This window comes from Diabrotica virgifera, chromosome 9 (genome assembly GCF_917563875.1).
Source record: "Diabrotica virgifera virgifera chromosome 9, PGI_DIABVI_V3a".
In the NCBI taxonomy this organism is placed as follows: domain Eukaryota; kingdom Metazoa; phylum Arthropoda; class Insecta; order Coleoptera; family Chrysomelidae; genus Diabrotica; species Diabrotica virgifera.
In genome coordinates, this window is record NC_065451.1 from 213,818,784 (window position 1) to 213,844,565 (window position 25,782).

At 33.6% G+C, this 25,782-nt stretch overlaps 1 protein-coding gene across 1 annotated transcript in view; it reads right to left on the reverse strand.

Annotated features, from left to right (window-relative positions):
* The window catches only part of LOC114337361 (phosphatidate cytidylyltransferase, photoreceptor-specific), a 59,691-nt gene that overhangs the window by 33,194 nt on the left and 715 nt on the right, over positions 1 to 25,782 (reverse strand). The window contains exons 2-3 of the mRNA XM_028287775.2: positions 1,716 to 1,790; positions 1,405 to 1,623 (exon numbers count right to left, since the gene is read on the reverse strand). Coding sequence (XP_028143576.2) covers positions 1,405 to 1,623; positions 1,716 to 1,790 — 294 coding nt within the window. The remainder of the gene's footprint in view (positions 1 to 1,404; positions 1,624 to 1,715; positions 1,791 to 25,782) is intronic.

The window sequence follows — 25,782 nt, forward strand, 5'->3', positions numbered from 1 at the left end:
GTTAGGTATAGGGAATGCTTAAGAAATAAAAAAGTACCGTAAAATATCATTTCATTACAATACTAAAATACAGGGTGTTCCATTTAAGAAAACTCAGAAAATACTCATTCCGACTTTTGACCAACCCTGTATATTAATATTAAACTTTTCGCTATATTAATAATGTTTAACAATAGTAGACTATATTAGAAATCGTTTGACCATAAATAGAAACTTTGATGTCAAATCACTACAATTCTACAAGGTGTGAATGTTGCTACTACATTAACAATAAAACGTAATGTAATTATCTTTTAAACTATCCCGTATAATATCACAAAACCCTATATTTTGAGAAAGAAGACATCGAGGAGAATCCAAAAATGTAAATATATACAGGGTGTTCTATTTAAAAAAACATAAGTTTGTGTAACCCTGTCAATACGGGTGACCCTGTATATCTGAAAATATTATTAGATTATGGTCCTATCCATGCCCCAACTTTTATTTAAATAACTTTTTTTCGTATCTCTTACGACAAACGAGTAATTGGACTTTGTCACACTAATGCCCCACCCTGTATTTAATTTTTGTTTAAATTTAGTTTTAAATTTCTTAAAAATATTTCCAATACTTCGAATTAATTGCTATCCGTTGTATTTAATCGTAGACAGTACCACTTTCTGTAAAGTCGTTCCGATTATGGCTTTTTAAATGCGTGTCGCTTCTGCAAAGAATTTAGTTGTGTTCTATCAATTCCTGGTGTCTGTAAGTATGCTAAATTTAGATTTGTTTCTTTGCTTTAATGAGTTTTGTTTTTTCCCGTAGAAAAAACACCAATCAGGTTGGGCCTTTATTATAAGGTTTTTAAATTGCCTAATACAATTTTTGGGGATGTTTTGAGGAATGATACATATTACTGGTAATTAAATTATGGATTTAGCGACGAATGCATTTAATTCGCGCATTTGAGTTTTTTGTATGGTTTCCGTTTTCTACCTGGTATCTACCTAACAAGGTACTTGTGTTCACAAGGTACTTGTGTTCTAGTGAGAGGTTAACGACCAACTCTTTAGTTGGTCGTTAATCTCTCACTAGAACACAAGTACCTTGTGCAATTTTCGAGCAAGAATGAAATACATTCACATGTGATCTTTAAAATCTTAAGACATCGATTTAATGTCGACTACTTGTTAATATAGAATGTACCAATAATGCAATTTACGAGGTTTTTACACATGTTGAATGGCTAGTTACAATTACTTGTACACTGGACGTTTACACTGATGATGGTCAGTTTGACCGAAAACGTTTTGCACTTTCACTCCCTTGTGGATAAATTTTAAGAATTTTAATAAATTCATATGCCTACATACAACAGAAGTGTTTACTTCATTACACGTTGAATTATAAATATATACTCACCGTGATCATCAAAGCTAAAGGTCCTCCGTATATGACAACGAAGAAGAAGGAGAGCATCAAGAAACTGAAAACACCTCTGACTACCCAATTACGCCATTTGTCTGGTAAATCTTGTACCAGCATCTCTAACAGAAACGGAGCTTTATCAGTGCCTGTGGGTATGTTTCCTGATAGGTCGATGCTGGCCTTGCGGCCATTTTTGTCGTCCTCGCTGTCAATCTGAAAGGAAAGAGTTAAGAGAAAACGTAAAATAGTTCAAACACAAAATATTCTATTATAAAAAATATCTATTTCTTTTGTTTTGTACTCACTTCACTGTCTCTTAAATTTGCCATAAGATTCTCGGTACTGCTATTTGATTCTGCCCGAACCAGTTTCGATTCAGCCTAGAAAAAAATGATCAAATTAATTCATACTAAAAGTTGTTTCTTGGATTTGGCTTAAATAATTAACAAGATAAACAATTTCACCATTCTATCTGGTGCACTAAAATCGGCATTACCTCCGAAAAAAAAGGACAAGACGGATCTTAATAATTATTTTTGCATTCGATTCGTGAATGCGCCAGGAACTTTGTGAACCAAGCCATAATATAATATTGAAAAATGGCATACAAAAATGCATTCTTAAATTGCATCTCAAACAGACAACAAAAAAATTCAGAACTCGTCAATTATCGGCGGAAATGAGTTCAATTTTGTTTTTGGTGGTCGCTGAAAACGAATATGATGTCAAAAGTGGTCTCCGGAGTACCTGGTGCCCAGGGTACCTACTGTGTACCTCGTCTTGTACAGTTTTCGGCAAATTCATTAAAAATTAGTCAAAAATCATTACTCGGGGGGGTTCTTGGGGTCGCTAACGACGGATATGACATCGGAAGTAATTTCTGGAGTACCTGGTGCACAGGGTACCTACTGTTTAACTCGTCTTGTGGAGTTTTCGGCAAAAAATTTATTAAAAAATTAGTCAAAAATAATTACTCCTGGATTTTGGGGTCGCTAACGACGAATATGACATCGGAAGCGATCTCCGGAATACCTTGTGCCAAGGGTACCTACTTCTTATGGAGTTTTCGGCAAATTCATTAAAAAATTAGAAACAAACTCATTACTCGGGGGTTTTTGGGTCGCTGACGACGAATATGACATCGGAAGTGATCTACGGGGTACCTGGTACCCAGGGTACCTACTGTTTACCTCGTTTTCTGGAGTTTTCGACAAATTCATTTAAAAATTAGTACCGTGGGCACCAGGTACTCCGGAGATCACTCGAATATAATAAACGTCCGCACCATAAGAGGGGCAAATGCGGATTCTGATCACTACCTGGTCGAAAGTAGAGTAAGGGCTAGAATTTCAAACATCAAAAAGGAAAGAGGCTCTAAACATGAACGATACAAGGTAGAAGGACTCAAAGAAACAAACAAAAATAAAGAGTATAAAGAAAAGATAAGCATCAAACTAGAAAACAGACCAAAACATGAAAACCCAAATAAGGAGTGGGAAGAGTGCAGAGAAATCATAAAAGAGACAGCTAAAGAAGTGTTAGGCATAGAAGGTAAAGAAAGAAGAACAAGAACGAATGACTGGTTTGACGAAGAATGTCAGATTATAACAGACAGAAAAAACAGAGCATATTTACTGATGCCACAGGGGCACAGAACCCGACAAGCAGAGGAAGAATATAAACAACTACGCAGAGAAGAAAAGAAAACTCACCGAAGAAAAACGAGAGAATATATGAACAAAGAACTTCAGGAACTGCAAGAACTAAGTAGATCGACAGAGACAAGAAAATTTATCAGAAACTGAACAAAAGCAGAAAAGACTTCAAACCGAGAACGACGATGTGTAGAGATAAGGAAGGTAATATATTGACAGAACAGCAAGAGATACTAAGAAGATGGACAGAACATTTTACGGAAAAGCTTGAAGGAGATGGGAGTGAGACGAACCCTGATATACCATTAGACCAAGCAGACAACAGAGAAAAGAGTCCACCAACAATAGACGAGATTAGAACAGCAGTAGACAAATTAAAGAACAATAAATCACCGGGATCGGATCAAGTAGCATCGGAATTACTGAAGGAAGGAGGAGACGCACTACAAAAAACAATACATGTATTGATAACAAAGATATGGTCAAATAAACAGCTACCAGCGGAGTGGAATAGTGGTATTATTGTACCATTACATAAAAAAGGGAATCAGTTAGAATGTGGAAACTACCGTGGAATCACGCTGCTGAATGCAGCATACAAAATAATGTCCAACGTCATTTATGAAAGACTTAGACCACACGCTGAAAAAATAGTTGGTAGGTACCAAAGTGGCTTCTGTAGACAGAAGTCAACAATAGACCAGATATTTGTTCTGCGACAGATCCTTGAAAAAACAAGTGAACATAACATCAACACACATCATTTCTTCATAGACTTCGAAAGCGCATATGACAATATAAACCGAGAATTCTTAATAAAAGCAATGAAAGAATTTAATATACCAACACAACTAATAGAACTGATAAAAGAATCTCTAAAAGTAGAAAGTAAAATCCGGATACAAAACGAACTAACGGAAACAATAGATGTGAAAAAGGGACTACGCCAGGGAGACGCTCTATCATGCATCTTGTTCAACATTGTACTCGAGAAAATAATGAGGGACACAACAGTCAATACTCGAGGAACAATAATTAATAAAAGCGTGCAAATACTAGCATTTGCAGATGATGTTGACATAATCGCAAGATCAAGAAGAGAAATGATAGAGGCATTCAATCAAATAGAACGAGCTGCACAAAATAGTGGCCTGAAAATCAACCAGAACAAAACAAAATATATGCAGGTAAGTAAAAACACAGAAATAAGGCAGCCACAAAATATAACAATAGGAGAATACAACATTGAGGGGGTAAAAAACTTTACATACTTGGGATCCCTAGTCACATCTGATAATAACGTAGCAGAGGAAGTGAAGAGGCGAATATTTATTGCCAATAAAAGTTATCATGGCTTAATTCGGCAACTAAGATCAGACAACGTCGCAAGGAAAACAAAATGCCAAATATACAAAACCTTAATAAGACCGGTACTCACATACGGCTCAGAAACCTGGACACTCACTAAAAGAGAGGAAACATTGCTAGCCACCTTTGAAAGAAAAATCTTGCGACACATATATAAGGGCACAAAAGAAAATGGAATTTGGCGAAGAAGGTACAACTTTGAACTATACGAAATATACCAGGAGCCAGATATCATAACATTCATTAAAATAGGACGGCTACGTTGGATGGGACATGTAGAAAGAATGGAAGAAGGCGAAATACCAAACAAAATATTCAAACAGATGCCAGTAGGAAAAAGAACAAGAGGAAGACCGAAGTTGAGATATTTAGAACAAATAGAAAATAATATAAAAACCTTAAAAATAAAAAACTGGAGAAAAAAAGCACGAAACAGATCAGAGTGGAGAAGAATCCTGGAACAGACCAAGACCCAGAAAGGGCTGTCGAGCCAATGATGATGATGATGATTCGATTCGTGAATGCGCCAGGAACTTTGTGAACCAAGCCATAATATAATATTGAAAAACTGCCTACAAAAAATGCATTCTAAAAGTGCATCTCAAACAGACAATAAAAAAATTTCAGAACTTCATTCAATTATCGGCGGAAATGAGTTCAATTTTGTTTTTGGTGGTCGCTGAAAACGAATATGATGTCAAAAGTGATCTCCGGAGTACCTGGTGCCCAGGGTACCTACTGTGTACCTCGTCTTGTACAGTTTTCGGCAAATTCATTAAAAATTAGTCAAAAATCATTACTCGGGGGGTTCTTGGGGTCGCTAACGACGGATATGACATCGGAAGTAATTTCTGGAGTACCTGGTGCACAGGGTACCTACTGTTTACCTCGTCTTGTGGAGTTTTCGGCAAAAAATTTATTAAAAAATTAGTCAAAAATAATTACTCCTGGATTTTGGGGTCGCTAACGACGAATATGACATCGGAAGCGATCTCCGGAATACCTTGTGCCAAGGGTACCTACTTCTTATGGAGCTTTCGGCAAATTCATTAAAAAATTAGAAACAAAATCATTACTCGGGGGTTTTTGGGTCGCTGACGACGAATATGACATCGGAAGTGATCTACGGGGTACCTGGTACCCAGGGTACCTACTGTTTACCTCGTTTTCTGGAGTTTTCGATAAATTCATTTAAAAATTAGTACCGTGGGCACCAGGTACTCCGGAGATCACTTTTGACGTCATATTCGTTTTCAGCGACCCCAAAAACCCCCGAGTAACAAAATTGAACTCATTTCCGCCGATAATTGACGAGTTCTGAATTTTTTTTTGTCTGTTTGAGATGCACTTTAAGAATGCATTTTTTGTATGCAGTTTTTCAATATTATATCATGGCTCCGGTTCACAAAGTTTCCTGGCGCATTCACGAATCAAATGCAAAAAGAATTATTAAGATCCGTCTTGTCCTTTTTTTCAGAGGTTCAGTGTTTTATTGCTTCGACTAATGAGAGATAGATGATGAAAAATCCGTGAAGTCGTACATACAGCTGATTTTGTTTTGCTTTTTAACAATCTCTAAGCTAAAAAAAATATTTTTTCCTACATATAATCTTATACATTTTCGAGAAAAATTATTCAAATAAAACTTGTAGATCATAAAAGTTCTGTATATTGAGTCGCAAAATTAAAATCCATAAACAATTGACCGAGATAATTGCAAAAAACCCTTATAGGTCTTTATCCCGCGTATGAAAAAAAAGTTGATTAATAGCAAGCTGAAAATTTGTTAATAGCTTAAGGGTGTCTAATCGGATAAACTTTGATATATGGGAACACTGGAACAGGGGAAGTTTTAATTGTGGAACAGGTTAAAAATTTGGAACGGTCAGACCACGAAAACGGCACATGTATTTTGTCCGACAGAACAGACTTAAACTCTCCGAACAGAGATTAAACTCTCATGCAAAAATCAGACTGCTATTTATCAGACTGCTATTTATCACCAAATGGGCGTTTTAATGAGTGGAACATGTAGAATATGTCAAATGACAGGAATTATGACAGGTGATAAATAGCAGTCTGATTTTTGCATGAGAGTTTAATCTCTGTTCGGAGAGTTTAAGTCTGTTCTGTCGGACAAAATAAATGTGCCGTTTTCGTGGTCTGACCGTTCCAAATTTTTAACCTGTTCCACAATTAAAACTGCCCCTGTTCCAGTGTTCCCATATATCAAAGTTTATCCGACTAGACACCCTTAAGCTATTAACAAATTTTCAGCTTGCTATTAATCAACTTTTTTTTCATACGCGGGATCCAGACCTATTACGTTTGCAGTAATTTATAAATGTCAATAAACTAAAAGTAGAGTTGAGATTCAGATTTAATTACAGAATAGGGGGTCTACTATGTGCTTATATGTATTTCGAATTCAACTTATTCTCATCAGAGCAACTGTGTAGAAGCACTGAACTGGAATCAAATATTTTCATACTTTCGGTGTAATTATTAAAATAATTCCAAAGGATATTTTAGTTCCTGCCTCATTTTGACTTATAAAATGTCAATAACTTTGTTTTTTGCATAATGACATATAATATAACTACTCAAGATTGTAGCAGTTAATGAGTTATTCTTCTTCTTCTTCAGATGCAAATCAACTACTGGATGTGCAATCACATTTTCCATTACCTCTATGTTTCTTGCAATGTGTATCAGAGATTGTATGTCGTTAATCCCTGTCCATTGCCTTATGTTTCGGAGCCAGGACAGTTTCTTGCGTCCTATTCCTCTCTTGCCTTCAATTTTACCCTGGTTATAAGTTGAAGGAACTGGTATTTTTCGTTTCGCATGATGTGATCCAAATACGCCGTTTTCCTTTTCTTGATGTTTTCGAAAAGTTGGCGCTCTTGGTTGATTCTTTTAAGGGCATCTACAAATGTGACTTTCGCCGTCCATGGTATCTTTAAGATACGGCGATAAAGCCACATTTCGAAGGCTTCTAATCTGTTTATATCCCTCGTTTTGAGTGTCCAGCCCTCTATGTCATATAGCAGCACCGACCACACGTAGCATTTAGTAAACCTTAGTCTCAGTGTAAGATCGAACTCTGAACAGGTAAGTACCTTCCTGAATTTTACGAAAGCTTGTCGAGCTTGCTCAATGCGACATTTTACTTCCCTGTCCGATGCCCAGTCTTCAAAAAGCCACGTTCCCAGGTATTTAAATTTGCTCACTCTTTCAATGGACTTAGTATTCAATAGTGGAGTTTTTAAATGCATCCAAGTTTCTGGAGATGATCATGAATTTGGTCTTTTTGGCACTAATTTCTAATACCATTACCGCTTACTGTATTCTCAAATTATAGTGACAAGTTGTTAAAGATCTGCTATGTTGTGACAAATTAAGACAGCATCATCAGCATATCGTATGTTGTTGATCAATACCCCATTCACTTTGATTCCCATCTCTGCATTTTCCAAAGACTCTTGAAATATGGCTTCCGAATAAATGTTAAATAAAAGAGGAGAAAGCACACATCCCTGCCGAACACCCCTTTTTATATGTATGGGTTTGTATATAGAATTGTCTATTTTTAATTGTGCTGTCTGATACCAGTACAAGTTTTCAATGCATCTTATGTCTTTTTGGTCTATATCAAGCTTCTTGAGGATCTGCATTAACTTGTGATGTTGGACACGATCAAACGCTTTCTCGTAATCTAAAAAGTACAGGAATACGTCCTTCCTCTGATCGTAACAATTTTGGACCAACACCTGTGTTGCTACTATTGCTTCTCTTGTTCCTAAACCTTGCCTAAACCCAAACTGAGAATTACTGATGTTCCATTCATATTGTTTGTATAATCTTTGATGTAGTATTTTTAAGAATATTTTTAAATGTGACTCATCAGGCTAATGAGTCTGTGATCCTGACATATTTTTGCATTGACTTTTTTGGGTAGGGGAATAAATGTAGAGCAACCACTGTTGAGGATATCAACCACTTCATAAAATATTTTATGTAGTGCTGAAATTCCCCTTTCATCCAGTAGTTTGAGTATTTCTGAATGGATTTCATCTGGTTCAGGTGCCTTATTGTTTTTTGAATATAATATTGCCTTTTCTATCTCCTCTTTAGTGATTGAAGAGCCAGTCAGCTGGTCGTCTGTATAAACTTCACTCATGGGTCCTTCGTCATGAAAGAGCTCCTGGTTATAATTTTCCCATATATGAATTTTCTCATTTTCACCTAGCAATTTAATGAGTTATTAAAGTGTGCTAAATTTCAAACAGATCAACCACATAGTTTATAAGTTATTCAATGTTTTTTTATTCTGGAGAGAGATTATTTTAAACAACTGTACTAACTAGTACAACTAACTAACTACAACTAGTACTTGTCCAAACAGTCACCCAAGATTTAGCAAATACAATCGATTTTTAAGGCTTCAATTTTAAGATATTAAAAAAATTCAACATTTTATCAAAATTGTTATTAAAAAACCGTTTAAAAAAGGTTGACTGTTTAGCTTATAAATAATATAATAACCTTGACATTATTTATGTTACAAGCTTGTAAGTAAGCTTAATAAAAAGCTGGTAAATAAACACTTTCCAGAAAAAAATACAGAATATTTTGACCTTTTTCATAATTGACCTTTTTATTGAAAGTATTGAAATTGAAAATCACATAATAAAAAGGAAATAACTGAAGAAAGATTACTTTAATCTAAAACCACATTATCCGTACACGCTCAATGTAAAACGTTATCAACATTGGTGGTCTGTATTATTGTAACTCATAGTTCATGTTTATTTATTTTTTAATGATGTTTTTTATATAATATTTTTAAATAGAACTTTTTGCGACGTTATTATCATAAAGAAAGTATTTTTATAGAAACAGTAAACTACGTACTGCTCATAAAAACAACTATTAAGTACTTACATACAAAATATGTTGGATTTCAAAAACAACAAAAATTAAAGAGGTTTTAATAAAACAAGGCATTGCCTTATTCTCTTCTTCTTCTTCTTCTTCTTCTTTTTCTTGTAGGACATGGTCCCGTTGATTCTATCAGTCCAGCTCTTGTGATGTTGATGTCCAGCTGTAATACTACCTCTTCTACAGTTTTCCCAGTGCAGTGGTCTGTTTGTACTGGATTTATGTGTTTTAGCCCATTTCGCAAAACTTCCTGGGTTCATTGTGTTGACATGATCACTACACTTGCGCAGTCTTTATCGTGTCCATCTCACCACATCCTGGAATCCAGTTACTCTTAATGTGTCCGCATTCCTATTCTATCTCTGAAAGAGATTTCTCTTATGGATCCTAATATGTACTTCTTCATCTTTTTGTAAGTGACCGACATTTCAGCTCTTGTTTTTGCTGCGTTTGTTAGTACTGGTCTTATTTTTTTTTACACATGCTTTATATATCTGGATTTTGCTTCCTACGCTCATATATTCGTTCCTCGATATGATATCTCTCAAGTACAAGTACTCGCATCTCGAGTTACTTGTTTCTGCACTTCCTCTGCAAAACATATATCTATCATACGATACATTATATTCCCAGGCAGTTGAAATTCGCCGATTCCTCTGTAGTTCCCACAAATCTTTCTTTCATCTTTTTCGTACATCGGTCTTATATACCTATGGTACGAAATTCCTTTTACTTTTTTTATTTTATCGGATTATTTGTATTCCGTCAATACCTAATTATGATGCTACCAAAAATGATATTAGTCCAGAAAGCCACTGCGGATCCGCTAGGAAAAATATTCTAATTCGGATTTTTTGCACAATCTTACTCAAAAAGGACTCCTTTTAACAAATTTGCATGTTGCCAGGACCACAAGGTGGTCAAAAAATTTTTAAACGTTTTTTTTTTGTTTTTTTCCTAAAATTATTTTTTTTGCATGGAAAATAGTTTTTTTAGGTTTTTTGGATCATTCCAAACAGAAAAGGTCTTTAGTGACTTTTCTCTAAAAATGACAGTTTTTGACATATAAGCGATTAAAAATTGAAAAATTGCGAAATCGGCCATTTTTAACCCTCAAAAACTATGTGAAAAACTGAAAATTTGAATGTTGCCAAGGTAGGTAGGTCTTGAAGTAATACGAAGGATAGGAAGAGACCCAGAAATTTTATTAACGATAAAACGAAGAAAACTCGAGTATTTGGGTCACCTGATGAGAGGTCATAAATATGCATTACTTCAAAATATAATGCAAGGAAAAATAGAAGGAAAACGGAATCCAGGCCGTAGAAGAATGTCGTGGATGCGGAATTTGAGAGAGTGGTTTGGCTGCACCACTAATGAACTTTTTAGGTCAGCTGTAAACAAAGTCAGGGTAGCCTTGATGATTTCCAATCTCCGATAGGAGTGGCACAAGAAGAAGAAGAAGAAGGTAGGTAGATATTCTTTAAACATCGATTGATGAAATCCCGAAGAGGTTTTTGCAATACAATATTCAAATCTCCTTTGTTTTTTAATTGCTAATCAAGCGTGCGCGACACTATTTTCCACCGACAGTATGGTGTAATGAAAGGAATAAATTCGTTATCTCCTAAACCGGCGACTTTAAGGAAAAATCCCGAAACAGGTCGATTTTTATTTTTAAGTTATGATATTGTGGCATATATGGTATACTAGTGACGTCATCCATCTGGACGTGATGACGTAATCGATGATTTTTTTAAATGAGAATAGGGATCATGTGCTAACTCATTTGAAAGGTTCTTTAATTCTCTATTCAGTAATATAAATATTTACATAATTATTTATACAGGGTGTCCAAAAAATGTTTATTAAATTAAATTATTTGACAAAAAAAGAAGTAGAAGGACACGCTGTATAAATAATTATGTAAATGTTTACATTACTGAATAGAGAATTGAAGAACCTTTCAAATGAGCTACCACACGGCCCCTATTCTCATTTAAAAAAATCATCGATTACGTCATCACGCCCAGACGGATGACGTCACTAGTATACCATATATGCCACAATATCATAACTTAAAAATAAAAATCGACCTGTTTCGGGATTTTTCCTTAAAATTGCCGGTTTACGAAATAACGAATTTATTTCTTTCATTTGCACCATACTGTCGGTGGAAAATAGTGTCGCGCACGCTTGATTAGCAATTAAAAAACAAAGGAGTTTTGAATATTGTATTGCAAAAAACTCTTCGGGGTTTCATCAATCGATGTTTAAAGAATATCTACCTAATCAAACAGATGAAATAGAGAATGTGGAAAAATCCCCTTACGAACAATTCACACATCCACCATTTCGGGTTGGGAAAAATTTTTTGAATAGAATCAAAGATCCAAACACCAGTTCTTAGAAATGTGTTTCGTCTATAATATCTACCTACCTTGGTAACATTCAAATTTTTAGTTTTTCACATAGTTTTTGAGGGTTAAAAATGGCCGATTTCGCAATTTTTCAATTTTTTATCGCTTATATGTCAAAAACTATCATTTTTAGAGAAAAGTCACAAAAGACCTTTTCTGTTTGGAATGATCCAAAAAACCTAAAAAAAACTTTTTTCCATGCAAAAAAAAATAATTTTAGGAAAAAAACAAAAAAAAACGTTTAAAAAATTTTTGACCACCTTTTGGTCCTGGCAACATGCAAATTTGTTAAAAGGAGTCCTTTTTGAGTAAGATTGTGCAAAAAATCCGAATTAGAATATTTTTCCTAGCGGATGCGCAGTGGCTTTCTGGGCTATATATGATTACTAAGTGCAGAACATTCTAAATTGCGTCGCTTCGCAATGATTTTTTTTGTGGTTTCGTGTAATATATTTGGTGGCCGCTGTTTTATTATTGTTATGAAAGAGTTTCAAAATGATAAATATTTCGTAAATTCAGTTTGAAGTGAAATAATAATAAAATTAAAACAATAATTAAAAATCAAATCCAGAGATACAAGTTTAAATTTATAAACATCCAGGGATTTTAAGTAAATACTGTTCTTTCTATCTACTTTTATGATATACCACCGACTCGCTCCAACTTTACTTGTACTGATTTTACAGTATTTTAGGGTTTTCTTTGTTAGACAATACGATACCTTCTTCCTTTTTGACTTCTGAGAAACAACTCATCTCATAACGGTGAGTGATACATCACAAGGAAGACAGTTATCTATCAGACAGTTATCGAGACAGTTATTATGTCAGAGTTATCGTAACAACGCAAAAAATTAAAAATAACTTGAGTTAAAAATAAAATCGTATGGCTGATTAAATGTATTTTATATAAATAAATGTAAATAGCAATTGTAATGGAAAATAGACCTTCAAGGACTGTTGAGCTTTATAAATAAATACATAAATGGTATTGACCAGTCACCACTTACATCCGATGACGTATTAATAGATATACACCTTATTTGTTATCTAGTTGCATAAGACGAAGAACTACGTAAATTTAGTATTAACATACAAAATGTGTTAACGAGTAGGTACGTAATATACACATAATATACATAATATTATGTATATTATATACTATATAATAATAAGTGCACATTATGTTAATTTTTATCCAACATGCATGCGATTTTGACGTCAAAATTTAATGATTCAATTAAATATTTGCGGCACATAATATAATCTTAATGTTTTTTATCATCTTCGTTTCTAAATGTATTATTTATTTTATAATTAGCAATTAAACACTTTATTGATTTTTTTTTAACCATTCACATTAATTTTAATAACGAAAATGAGTCACTTTGATTAATTCGTGACTTTGAACCAAACTTACGATAGTAAACTAGAGTATTAGAGATAAGTAAATACAAAATCTTAGTCTGGTCAATTGGCTATGCCAAGGCCATTAAAATATGTAAAAAGACAACAAATATATGAGAAATAAACGTTTGGAAAAAGGACCCGTAGGTATAGATGATTCAATGAACAGAATTAAATTACTCCTCAAGTATCTACCATTAAAAATCTGCAAAAGGACCAGATGATATTCTTATAAGTTTTCTTCAAAATCTTCCTTCAAAACTTTCTAGTCAATTTCTATAACAAAATAACAGAGCAGATAATGACATAGGAAACTATCAATGAGGATTCAGAAGAGGACGCAGCACAGTAGATCTTCAAAGTGGTGTCCAGTTAGTTAAGTGTCCTTTTCAATATATTTCTGTATATGTGTGGGCGTCTCTGTATATATGCCCTATTCATTCTAAGCGAGGAAATGTATCGGACTATATCTGCCCCCTTTAGTTCTTCTTCAATTTCGGCATTTGTTCTTCTCCCTTTCTTGTTACATGTATCGTTGTCCAGTATCGTTCTCATTATTTTTCTTTCAAAGGACATCGCACACATCTTATGGAAAATATAATGTCACTCAAATTCAATAAAATTTATACGATTAAGATTTATACGATTTCGTTTTAATATAACGATCAATTCTTATTATTGCGCCAACTCTTAATTATGATTAATTACGGCGCAAATTGCAATTAAAGTTTATCGAAATCACATTTTTGGAGTCCATAAAATGTTAGTTTACAATCATTATTGCTCTGAGTGCTATTCATAACAGCTTAAATCCCGCTGGGCCTAAGCGGATTAGTGAAACTAATCCGCTGATTTATGGAGTACCGAAAATCTGGGTATTTTAAAATATTTTTTCTCTCTCTAACTTATGTACCTACCCATTCGATTTCAGATTTATTTATATCAATTTCTGCTCTTATTTTTGAAAATAGAGAGTTGGCGCAATGATAAGATTTGATCGTTAATTTAAAACGAATCTATTGGCATAAATTTTATTGAATTTGAGTGACATTATATTTTCCATAAGATGTGTGCGATGTCCTTTCAGAAGACTATCTTTTTCTTGTTAATCGTCATTTTTTCCATCCCATATGTAAGAACAGGTCTTATTAAGGTTTTATATAGCTTCATCTTTGTTCTCTTACTTAGATTCTTGCTTCTCAGCAAATTTCAATACATTCCATATGTTTTTTTGGCTTTCAGAATTATTTCCTCTGTTCTCTCCTTTCGGCTTTCGGTGGATGTTAACGCACATTTATAATGATATCTGACAATACGAACCAGTACGCCAATGCGGCTAATATTAATACATTACGTCGGCCTCATACGAAAAGTGCCTAAGTCCCAAAATAAGCAAAAATGAGATTTTTGCGCCATCTGATTAATATTTATGGTACGCAAGCATAGCAAGACAAAAAAGTTCAAAAAGTCAATAGATGTCGCTAGAACCACAAAAAAGAATTCTACCCAACTCCATGGCGTTGGGTGAATCAAATGAAACTTGCCAAAGTCCATCGTTATCATTGAGGTTAGATGTACTTTTGCTGCGCTGCTGTGTTATATCTTCAAGAAAAGTATTATAAGCTAACATACCTTCATGGAAATAGTGTAAACTTATTGAAGGTAAGTTCAATTTGATCATATTATTATAGTTTTTGTGTTAACTACATTTAAGTAGCATTATTATCCTTAAAACCCCACATTTGTTTTTCTTGTGGGACTTAAGCATTTTTCAGTTTATTTTTGGCGACTTTTTATGGAGTTACTCATATTTCTTCATGATTTTCGTTATTAAATGCGCCTAACTCCAAAATTTTTCCTTGTTTCAAAAATGAAAGTTGCCTAACTCCATTTTTAAAGTAATAATATTTTAAAAATAGATCTATCTTTATGAGAAGGCTGACGGACACTATTCTAAGTAACTGTGTCAAATAAGATAAAGTTTTAAGTCAAAATCATTCTTTAAATCAGTTTTTTTCGTCTCCTGTAAAATTTATTAATTTTGACTTAAGCACTTTTCATATGAGGCCGAAGATTTATGGTTCAGTTTTACTACTTGCGTTCCCGCTCTCAAGCAGACGGGATTGAAGGTCGCAGTCAGGGTTACCAGGTCTACTGATTTTTCAGTAATAGACCTACTGATTTTAACTCCAATTACTGACCTACCGAAAAACTACTGAAATCTATCAACATAATTGGCCATTATTAACAGGTAAATTTCTATGAAATGGGCTTTAAAAATACGAGATTATTTGGCCGCGTCCGTATTATAAAGATGGCCGTAAATACCAGGTCATAAAATTATGACCTGGTTCAGAAACGCGGCAAACAAAATTAAAATTGCTATGATGATATCCAACGTCCGCAACGGACAAGGCACATGAAGAAGAAGATTATTGGATTATTTAAATAAGGAAATCTTCATATAATTGGTTTGGAGAATTTTGAAACTGGCCGTTAGTACAGCTGGCCGATTTTGACAGGTGACCGATAACATAGGTTTTACTGTATTTACATAAAAGAATACTGATTTCTACTGATTTTTGAAAGCAAAACTACTGAAAAAGTAAAAACTGACCTGGCAACCCTGGTCGTAGTTCACCAAAGGCAGATTCCAGATTCCCATTCCCACTCGAGTCAAAACATTGAGAGAAGCAACACGCATATTAACCTTTTTATTTTCTGTTACATATATCTAGTTATACTCAATATATGTTTAAATTCAAAAATATTTAAAAGTGCGAAGTGATTTACTACAGCCCCCAGTCAACCTTATTTCAAACTTCGTATAAACAAACAGTGGATAGACTTTCAAATTTATGGTTCTGTTATTTGATATTTCTGTGTTGTTGTGTCGTCCTTTTGCCCTATTATCTTTGCTTCATAGTCTAATTTTTCAACTGCTTTTATAAGTGTCATTTTCATCTTTGCTATGAGAACTAGATCATCCGAGTATGCTATTACTTGAAGTTGGTCTGTAATCATGTTTTTGTTTACGAAGTTTGTCCTCCTTGCTTCAAATATCAGGTTAAACACTGTAGGGGAGATACAGACGCCTTGTATCACGCCTTTGTTACGTTTATCTAATTAGAAGTTGTTCCGTTGAAACTTTCTTGACTGGTGGTGTTCTTAAGACTCAATGTTATTTCTTAATTTTTCTGTGATTCTCTTCCATCATTTTCGTCTGATTAATTGTATCAAAAACGTTTTGAAATGTATGAATATTACGTGCAATTCTCTGTTTTCAAATACATATAGATATATTATATAAGTACATATGTTAAGATAAATTGCATAGTCATTTACATAATATATGTATGCAACTAGGTGGTTCGAGATAATTGAAAATTGAAACGATAAAACAATAGCTTCACCGAACAAAATAACGGCAATGAATATTATCAATAATATCGGGAAATGGGGAAATGGGAAAACGGCGCTCGATTGGAAAACATGTAAACGTGCATGTTATTTAGTTGCCCTATAAATATATATTTATGAGGCAACAACAGGATTTTGGTACTAATAGGTCTGGATCCCGCGTATGAAAAAAAAGTTGATTAACACATTCACGGACACGCTTCAGATGTAAACATATCTTCTTATGGAGTAAGTGACTTCATATGCAGTCATGTCCGTGAATGTGTTAATAGCAAGCTGAAAATTTGTTAATAACTTAAGGGTGTCTAGTTGGACAAACTTTGATATATGGGAACACTGGAACAGGGGAAGTTTTAATTGTGGAACAGGTTAAAAATTTGGAACGGTCAGACCACGAAAACGGCACATGTATTTTGTCCGACAGAACAGACTTAAACTCTCCGAACAGAGATTAAACTTTCATGCAAAAATCAGACTGCTATTTATCACCAAATGGGCGTTTTAATGAGTGGAACATGTAGAATATGTCAAATGACAGGAATTATGACAGGTGATAAATAGCAGTCTGATTTTTGCATGAGAGTTTAATCTCTGTTCGGAGAGTATAAGTCTATTCTGTCGGACAAAATAAATGTGCCGTTTTCGTGGTCTGACCGTTCCAAATTTTTAACCTGTTCCACAATTAAAACTGCCCCTGTTCCAGTGTTCCCATATATCAAAGTTTATCCGACTAGACACCCTTAAGCTATTAACAAATTTTCAGCTTGCTATTAATCAACTTTTTTTTCATACGCGGGATCCAGACCTATAAAGCCGGTGATATGTCTGCAAATATTTTAACATTTAAGGTCATTTTACATCTATAAAAAATGTATAGTATAATAAAAACCTGATTTTAATATACGCTCACCAGCACAAAATTGCGCCACTAAAAATTTTTGATTAAGTTTAACAACTTATAACTTTATTATTTTTGTACTCCGATTTTCAAGATTCTTGCATTAGTTTGTGGGTACATGTATTGATATTGTTTGCTATTATTCCGGTATTTTTTAATAAAAAACTTTGCTTAGATGGCATTATACGGGGCTGAATGGAAGCGTTGTATTTTCTGCCAACTTTAAAAAAGTCTGTGGAAAAATTGAAGAGCTAATTTTGTTTCATAGTCCTTTCGTATTATCCCAGAGGCATCACTAAGATTTTGTTTTTGGAATTATCCAAATATCTCTTGTCTTAAGAGCTGCGCAATTTTTTGTAAATAAAAACACTGATTGACTCTTAACTCGTTCACTGCCGAGTGTTTTGTATGTTTTTTTATGTTCGGGCCAATTGGTATATTGCAGAAGAGCAGAAAATTGCATTCTTTGGACCCAGTTGCGCAGAAGTAGATTTCCACGGATTATGAAGTCTTATGAAAGAAATTTGTCACCCATATTAAGAAATTCGTGGAAATGCGTCTCTGGCATGGAAATGAAAAAAAATTGCTCGGTTATATTAACCGAGACGGCAGCGAACGAGTTAAACATAAATATCTTAAATAGAGGTTGATTGATAAGATTAGAATGGCCCACATACAGCCCAGATCTAGATCCTATCGAACATTTATGGGATGAATTAAAAATAGCTATCCGCCATCATCCTAGGCCTCCAGAAAACTTGGTACAATTATGGCCCTGGTAGAGAAATATAGGGCTATTCCCCAGGCAAGGATAACACATTATAATTATTTATTATTTTATCGATTATTTATTCGATGTCAAACAGATTGCCAGCAGCCGTTGCTGCGTGAGGTGGACATACCCGCTATTGAATTGTTTTGTTGTTAATTTTGTTTTGTGTTGTGTTGTTAATTTTAGTGCGTTTGATAATTTTAATTTAATAAACCTTCCAATCAGCGTTTTTATTTACAGTTTTACAAGAAAAGAGATATTCGGATAATTCAAAAAACAAAATCTTACAAATGCCTGTGAGCTGGAACAAAATCAGCCCTTCAATCTTGCCACAGAATTTTTTAAAGCTAGGAGAAAATACAATGCTTTCCGTATAAAAAAATCCCTTAATGAAAAAAAAACTAATAAAACTCTAAAATCTTCTAGAAGAGAAAGAAGAGGAAGAGAGAGAGAGAGAGAGAGAGAGAGAGAGAGAGAGAGAGAAGAGGACGAGAATCATAGGTAAAAAAAGACAGAGGAGAAGGAGAAGCGTAGAAGTAAAAAATAGTAAATATTTTATCTCAAATTCATGAAAACAGTTACAAGTAAGTCAAATTACTTGTAGAATAGACAAATTAGAAGAACGGCACAACGATATAAAAGCCAATTTAGAAAATAAAATAGTAAAACAACAAAACGATTTAAAATCTAATTCATAAATGCAAATAGCTGAATTAGAAAAAGAAATTCGTACCGAAGCTTCTTTACCTAATATTGTTTCAGTAACTAACGTCGAATTTGAACAAGTAGCCTTATCATCTACTATACTATAGTTGAAGTGAGCAATTAGAACTGGCAAAAAAAATCACCCATAATCGATGTTCAAACAGCACAGGAAACTTATCGTTTTCAATTCGAAACTGCAGCTAGAGTAAAGGGCTTGACTGAGAAAGGAATAGCAGCTTCCTTGGCAGTGCTGCTTCAAGGATAGGAAGCAAGCGCACAAATTACCCACTCCCGACACAGGGAGATAGTGACGAAACTGGCAAGGCTTAGGATTAGCTCCATGGATCTTATTTACCATATTAGCTTTAGTTGGTCACTGGTAGACAAGTTATTCGAGGCGAATAACAATAAAGAAAGGAGCAGTGTTACGACAATTATGTAATATTTATTTCATATAGAAAAAGTTCCTTGACGAAAAAGAAGTAATAAAAATCAAAAAAGGTTTAGGTGTCATCGAAATATCTAGAAATGCCTCGTAAAGTCTGGAACGTCATAAAATGTTTGTAAACAATAAATTAACAGTTCAGGTAGTAGTAGTAATTGAAATTGCAGATGCACAAGTAAGCAAGCCAATAAAAAGAGACAGAAAAAGAAATAAATGTGTTTTAAAATAGTTCTGCCATTTAGTCAAAGCATTGATTCGTATATTCAATCAACAGTTTTTGAAGTTATACTTCTTTACGATTGAGGGTGAAATTTTATAATTGCCTGGCGCATGCGCAGACAGACAGAATGTAGTTCGTTGCTAATCTTTCAAATTATGTATCAGCGCAAATAAGCCATTAAAATAATATATTAGTGTTTTTTAGTAAATTATTATTATTAGTATTATTTATTATAATTTTTGTGTCTTTGGATTTGTCTTCCTTCTTGGGCGTAAAATAATAAAATATCTATTTTTATATTTCACTTCACCGTGATGTGTAATTATGTATATATCCGAAACGTCAATAACAGGCGCCTTGATAGCCTGGTTGGTAGAGCATTGGACCAGAGATCGAGAGATCGCGAGATTGCGGGTTCAAATCCCGGACGATTCATATTCTTTTTTTTTGTAATTTTTGGCATTGTTAAGTTTTGGTTAATTTTTGGTAATTATTGTTAATTTTTTGTATTGTAACTGTTAAGTACACACACCGGCAAAATTAGCCGAACACCTTAAAAATGGGACATGTTTGATGTCTTGAATTTCCTAAACCACTGGTCCGATTTGAGTGATTCTTTTAGTATGTTATAGCCTTATTATTTAAGAATATCGTTGTAATAATATTGTTGCTAGACAGGTAAATATCATTTTATACCGGGTGTACAAAGCATACTGTGTTTTTTTCTTAAAGTTTGGAACACCCTGTGGAATATTCTTGCATATGTAAAATATTAAAATCAATACTCTATTGTAGACTTAGGTTTTCTTAACATTTTCCTTTTTGATTCAGTTACTTATGTAAGATAATAAAAAAGTTATGTGCGTTAACAACTATCCATGTTTTTAATCGATAAATCCTCATAGTAGGGGAGGAAAGTATACTAAATTTGCAATTACTCGAACGTTATGGGGACCTATTGGACTGTGAAGAGTATGTGCTAAAATCAGAAAAAGGTTAAGTTAAGTTTTCCATAAAGTGGCGGACTTTTCATTTTTTAATTTAATTTTCCATTTGAAACAATCATTTTTCTCCGATTATAGCGCTATCTATCCATAATTCGAAAAAATGTGTCGAATAAAAGTTGCTTATTTTTACGTAAAGAATCCAGATCTGAAATAAAAATTGGGGGCTAATATTTAAGATTTTAAATTAAATCCCCCCACCCCACATCCGTGCGGTATCCTGCGATATTTCACGAAATGACCATCAGATCATAAAACTGCAAAATACACCTATTCAATATTTCTCAAAAATCTGGTGGGGTGGGGGGTTACTTGAAAATCTTAAATAGGAGCCCCCAATTTTTATTACAGATTTGGATCCTTGACGTAAAAATAAGCAACTTTTATTCGCAACATTTTTCCAATTATGGATAGATATAGATTATTTCCTATGATCGGAAAAAACGATTGGTGGAAATGGAAAATTAAATTAAAAAATGGAGAGTCTCCACTTTATGGAAAACTTAACTTACCTTTTTTTGGTATTAGCACCCACTCTTCACAATCCAAGAGGTCCCCATAACGCTCGAGTAACTGCAAATTTAGCATACTTTCCTCCCCTACTATGAGGATTTATTGATAAAAAGCATGGCTAGTTCTTAAAGCACATAACTTTTTTATTTTCCAACATAAGCAAATGAACCAAAAAAAAATATGTTAAGAAAGCCTAAGTCTACAATTAGGTTTTAATTTTAGTATTTTATATGTCCTAGAATATTCCACAGGGTTTTCCAAACTTTAAGAAAAAAACACAGTATGATTGTAACACCCGGTATAAAATGACATTTACATGTTTAGCAACAATATTATTACACCGATATTCTTAACTAATAAGGCTATAAGATACTAAAAGAATCACTCAAATCGGACAACAGGATTAGGAGATTCGAGACATCAAACATGTCCCATTTTTAAGGTGTTCGGCTAATTTTGCCGGTGTGTGTATATTTATTTCGTTGAAATTATATTATAATAGAAGTATAACTTCTTACGTGCGTACAAAGTAGACACACATTCTTTTTTTTTTCGTGGAATTTATGGCTTTGGTGAGAACCAATTAGCCAGACTATGTTAGATTGAATAAGTAATTTGTGTAAAATGTTTCAGAGTATCAAACTTGAGCATGATCTATTCTATTCATTTGTTTTGTTAGTAATATGTAGCATTAGTAAGGTGTTTAATTTTTTTTCACAGCGCTAGGGCATCAACCCCGTTCAAACATAAGAGGTTCATTTAAATAGATATTGACAGGAGATAAAGGAACTCGACAATGTATGACAAGTATAAAATGAAGGAGCGTAGGAGTGATAATATAATTGTTTATGGTTATGTTTTTCACCTTCCACGGGGTGAGTGTATTGCTTCGTTTGTAAATTGTTATCTAGTGTTCGTACACATTTTAGTCACAGAGGATTTTGTGATTGGAAACATGCAGATAGTAGGCTTATGGATCACGAAATGTCTAAAGCACACGAAAGAATTTGGCGTATTGATACTGAAATAGCAAAACAGGCCGAAACAATAAAGAATTATTGGAAAATGGTAACTCAAAGACTAATTTTAGTGTTATAAAGTTTATTTGTGAATGAGATTTATCATTTCGCAGCGAAAATGAGTTGTGGAGTTCATCACAAAATGAAAATTATTTGGGAATACTCCAGTTATTAGCTGAATATGATCAATTTTTGAAGCACCATATTTTAAAAAAATATTCAAATCCTGGAAGCGGGCATGTCAACTATCTTTCATCAACCATATGTGAGGAAATTGTACATCCGATGGATCAAAACGTATTAACTGAAATATAAGCCAAGAACTTCAAATGTACCAATTGCTAAAAGAAAAGAATATGAATGATGCTTTTCCAAATGTTGAGGTGACACTTTGTTTATATTTAATTCCGATGCGAGCTAACTGCAGTGGTTAGAGATCAGTAAGTTAATTAAAAATCGACTTCGGTCTATGATGAGCCAAGAGTGTCTGAATCATTTCTCTACAATGAGCATTGGTCACGATGTCTTAATGCAACTAGATATGTCCCACATAATCAAGAAATTTGCAATTAAAATATATCGAAAAATTCCCTGACTTTAACCATACTTACATCTTACTATTATTTTGAATATATTACTGTAACAAGTTACAGCTCGTGTACTTTTTATGATTTAAAATTATATTTATAAAAGTAGATCAACATTTTTTAATGGTAGGAGGTAGGGCCCCACACCAATTCTGCCCAGAGGCCACCACTGCCTTAAATCCGGCCCTGGGTTTCAGCCCTCTTTGTGTGTGTGTGTGTGTGTGTGTGTGTGTGTGTGTGTGTGTGTGTGTGTGTGTGTGTGTGTGTGTGTGTGTGTGTGTGTGTGTGTGTGTGTGTGTGTGTGTGTGTGTGTGTGTGTGTGTGTGTGTGTGTGTGTGTGTGTGTGTGTGTGTGTGTGTGTGTGTGTGTGTGTGTGTGTGTGTGTGTGTGTGTGTGTGTGTGTGTGTGTGTGTGTGTGTGTGTGTGTTTTTTTATTTCTCTTTTGTATTTATTTCTTTATTATTTTTTTTTTAATTGGTTTATTAATTTTTTTGTTTGTTTTTTTTTTGTAATCACCTTTTTTTCATATAATGCTGTACATTTAGTTTCTTTCACAGAATTGCTTACAAAATTGGTTAGTAATTTTACAATTTTAGTTTACAGTTTATGATGTGTTGATGAAGTACATAAACGATATCATTATTTCCTGAAAATATAATACAATTTAGGTCTATTGGAAGGTTTATCTTGTAGTGAATTAAGTATTTATATAGTTTATTAATGTTTACATTATTTATTGGACATTCAATTCAAACATGTACCAATGTACCCATTTTACCACATCTAACAATAAAACACTGAAAACGTTTGTTTTCTATACTTCCACAAAATTTATTACAACTAAGTGATGATCACTTGAGAAAGGCACTCTGCCGAAACAGCTGTAGTCACTTAGTTGTAATAAATTTTGTGGAAGTATAGAAATCAAACGTTTTCAGTGTTTTATTGTTAGATAAAATGAACTTCCATCAAGTAACGGTCGAATCCATCAATCATTTTACCACAAATACAAAATGGAAATCAACAGTTAAAGTTATTAACAAGTATTGTAATTAATATGGTTTGATGTTTTCAATAAAAGTGATTTTAAAGAAGTATAACAATATTCTGGCTAATTTTTCAGGTTTGCAATTAAAAATAAATTGTTCTCATTCTTTCTGAGAAGCAGCAACAGCTGTAAAATATCTAAATTATAGCAATCTTAATTTGGATAATGTTTATTTTTATAAATATTTGAAGTTAATAATTCTCTTTCAATAATGCAAGAAAGACCATGTTAAATTGACCTCAAGAAGTTCTTAATCAATTTAATGTATGTGGTGGCCTAATAAAGGGAATATCCCTAATGGATTAGCATCAGCACAATATCATTTATGAAATATTACTATATCAATAAAGCAAGGATCTATTTAATAAAAAAAAAATGATAAAATGACGAAATGGTTACTCAAAAAGAATATCACTGTAAAAATGCAATGTGTTCTCATTTTTTCTGTTAAAGGTGTAATAATTATATAAAGTATGCTCCAGAAAAAAGAATGTATGCATCATAGAGTTATCTATGTTTATAGGCCTTAGACTGGAATTATTTGTTAATGGAGTTTCGTATAGAGCAATAACAGACATACAATTGTGATAATTGCTACAGTGTTCTACAAACTGAACTTCTTCACCTCTTCTTCATCTTAAAGTGTCATCTCCGTTAAGATGGTTAGCAATCATCATGATTACTCTAACTTTACTGAATCTACTCTAAAGAGTAGTGTTGGACTGAGTCCATGAGGTTTTTCATCCAAGCTTAATGATATTCCTCTCATAACCCTTTTGCCTCTATTTTGCCATGGAATTTTTAATGTTAAGGGAGAGTTCATACCTTTCACATCAGGAAGAAATGATACAAGATAACATAATATAAGCCAGGAAAACTGTGTATCATTACATAAACATCCAATGTGAAAATGTTGTTATATTCTTTAAATTATATGTTACATTATTCATAAAACTAGGAAAAACTATCGAGGACGTATTTAACACCTTAAGAGCTTTGTGTATAAAATATATACACAGCAGTTGGTTCCAGGAGTCCGTGTGTGTATAGATATTATTCACGGGCATAGCTGTAATACTTACTGTTTTTTTACCGCACCACAGGCTGTTTTTTTGGCGCTTAATGTGTTAAAAATGTTGTATGGTTTATTCTAATATTCTTCGTTTAAAAGATTGTCTTATCTAAGAAAATCTGACTCCAGACAGATATAAAAAGAAACAGATGACAGGGGAAATTTTAGATTTAATGGAAGAAGTTAACATAAAAACGAAGATGTACAAAAAAGTGGATAAATAAATAAAATACAAAAAGCAAATAATCAAGAGAAACAAGAATGGATAACAGAACAATGAGCAGAAATAGAAGAATGCCAGAAAAGACATACAAACCCTTTCTGTCCCAACGCCACATATTGTATATGTTTTTTAAAAAGTGGGTATGTAACCCCAGACACCGTATATACACGTTTAAGGTGTTATGGTCTCAATTTACCAAAGCCGAAAATATGCGTTGCTTATAAAATTTTAGACCGCTTGGTGTCCCAATGTCATAGAAATATGTCCGAAAATGTTAGATTATTGTTCCCAAAGTCGCAAAATGTTGGCACCTAAGACAGGTCATGCAGACCCATTGCCATATATATTTGTTTACATATGAAGGGTACAGGATAAGAAGGTGCTACGTCAAAATAATAGTTTTCGAAAAAAATGGTTTTAAAGGTTAAGGATCTCTGGTGTTTGTTTATTATTTATGCACTGCCAAAAACTCGTGTATTTACTAAATTTGCTGGAATTACAGCTATCACCTCTGCATTTTTTGGTCATTTACTTGTTTATTTATATGCGACGTATATATAAGGCAATGGGACTCTAAGCATGAACAAACCTTTGGGATTAAGGAACCAACATGCAAATTAAGGCCCGGGATAGAAAGGGTTAAGAAGTCAAAA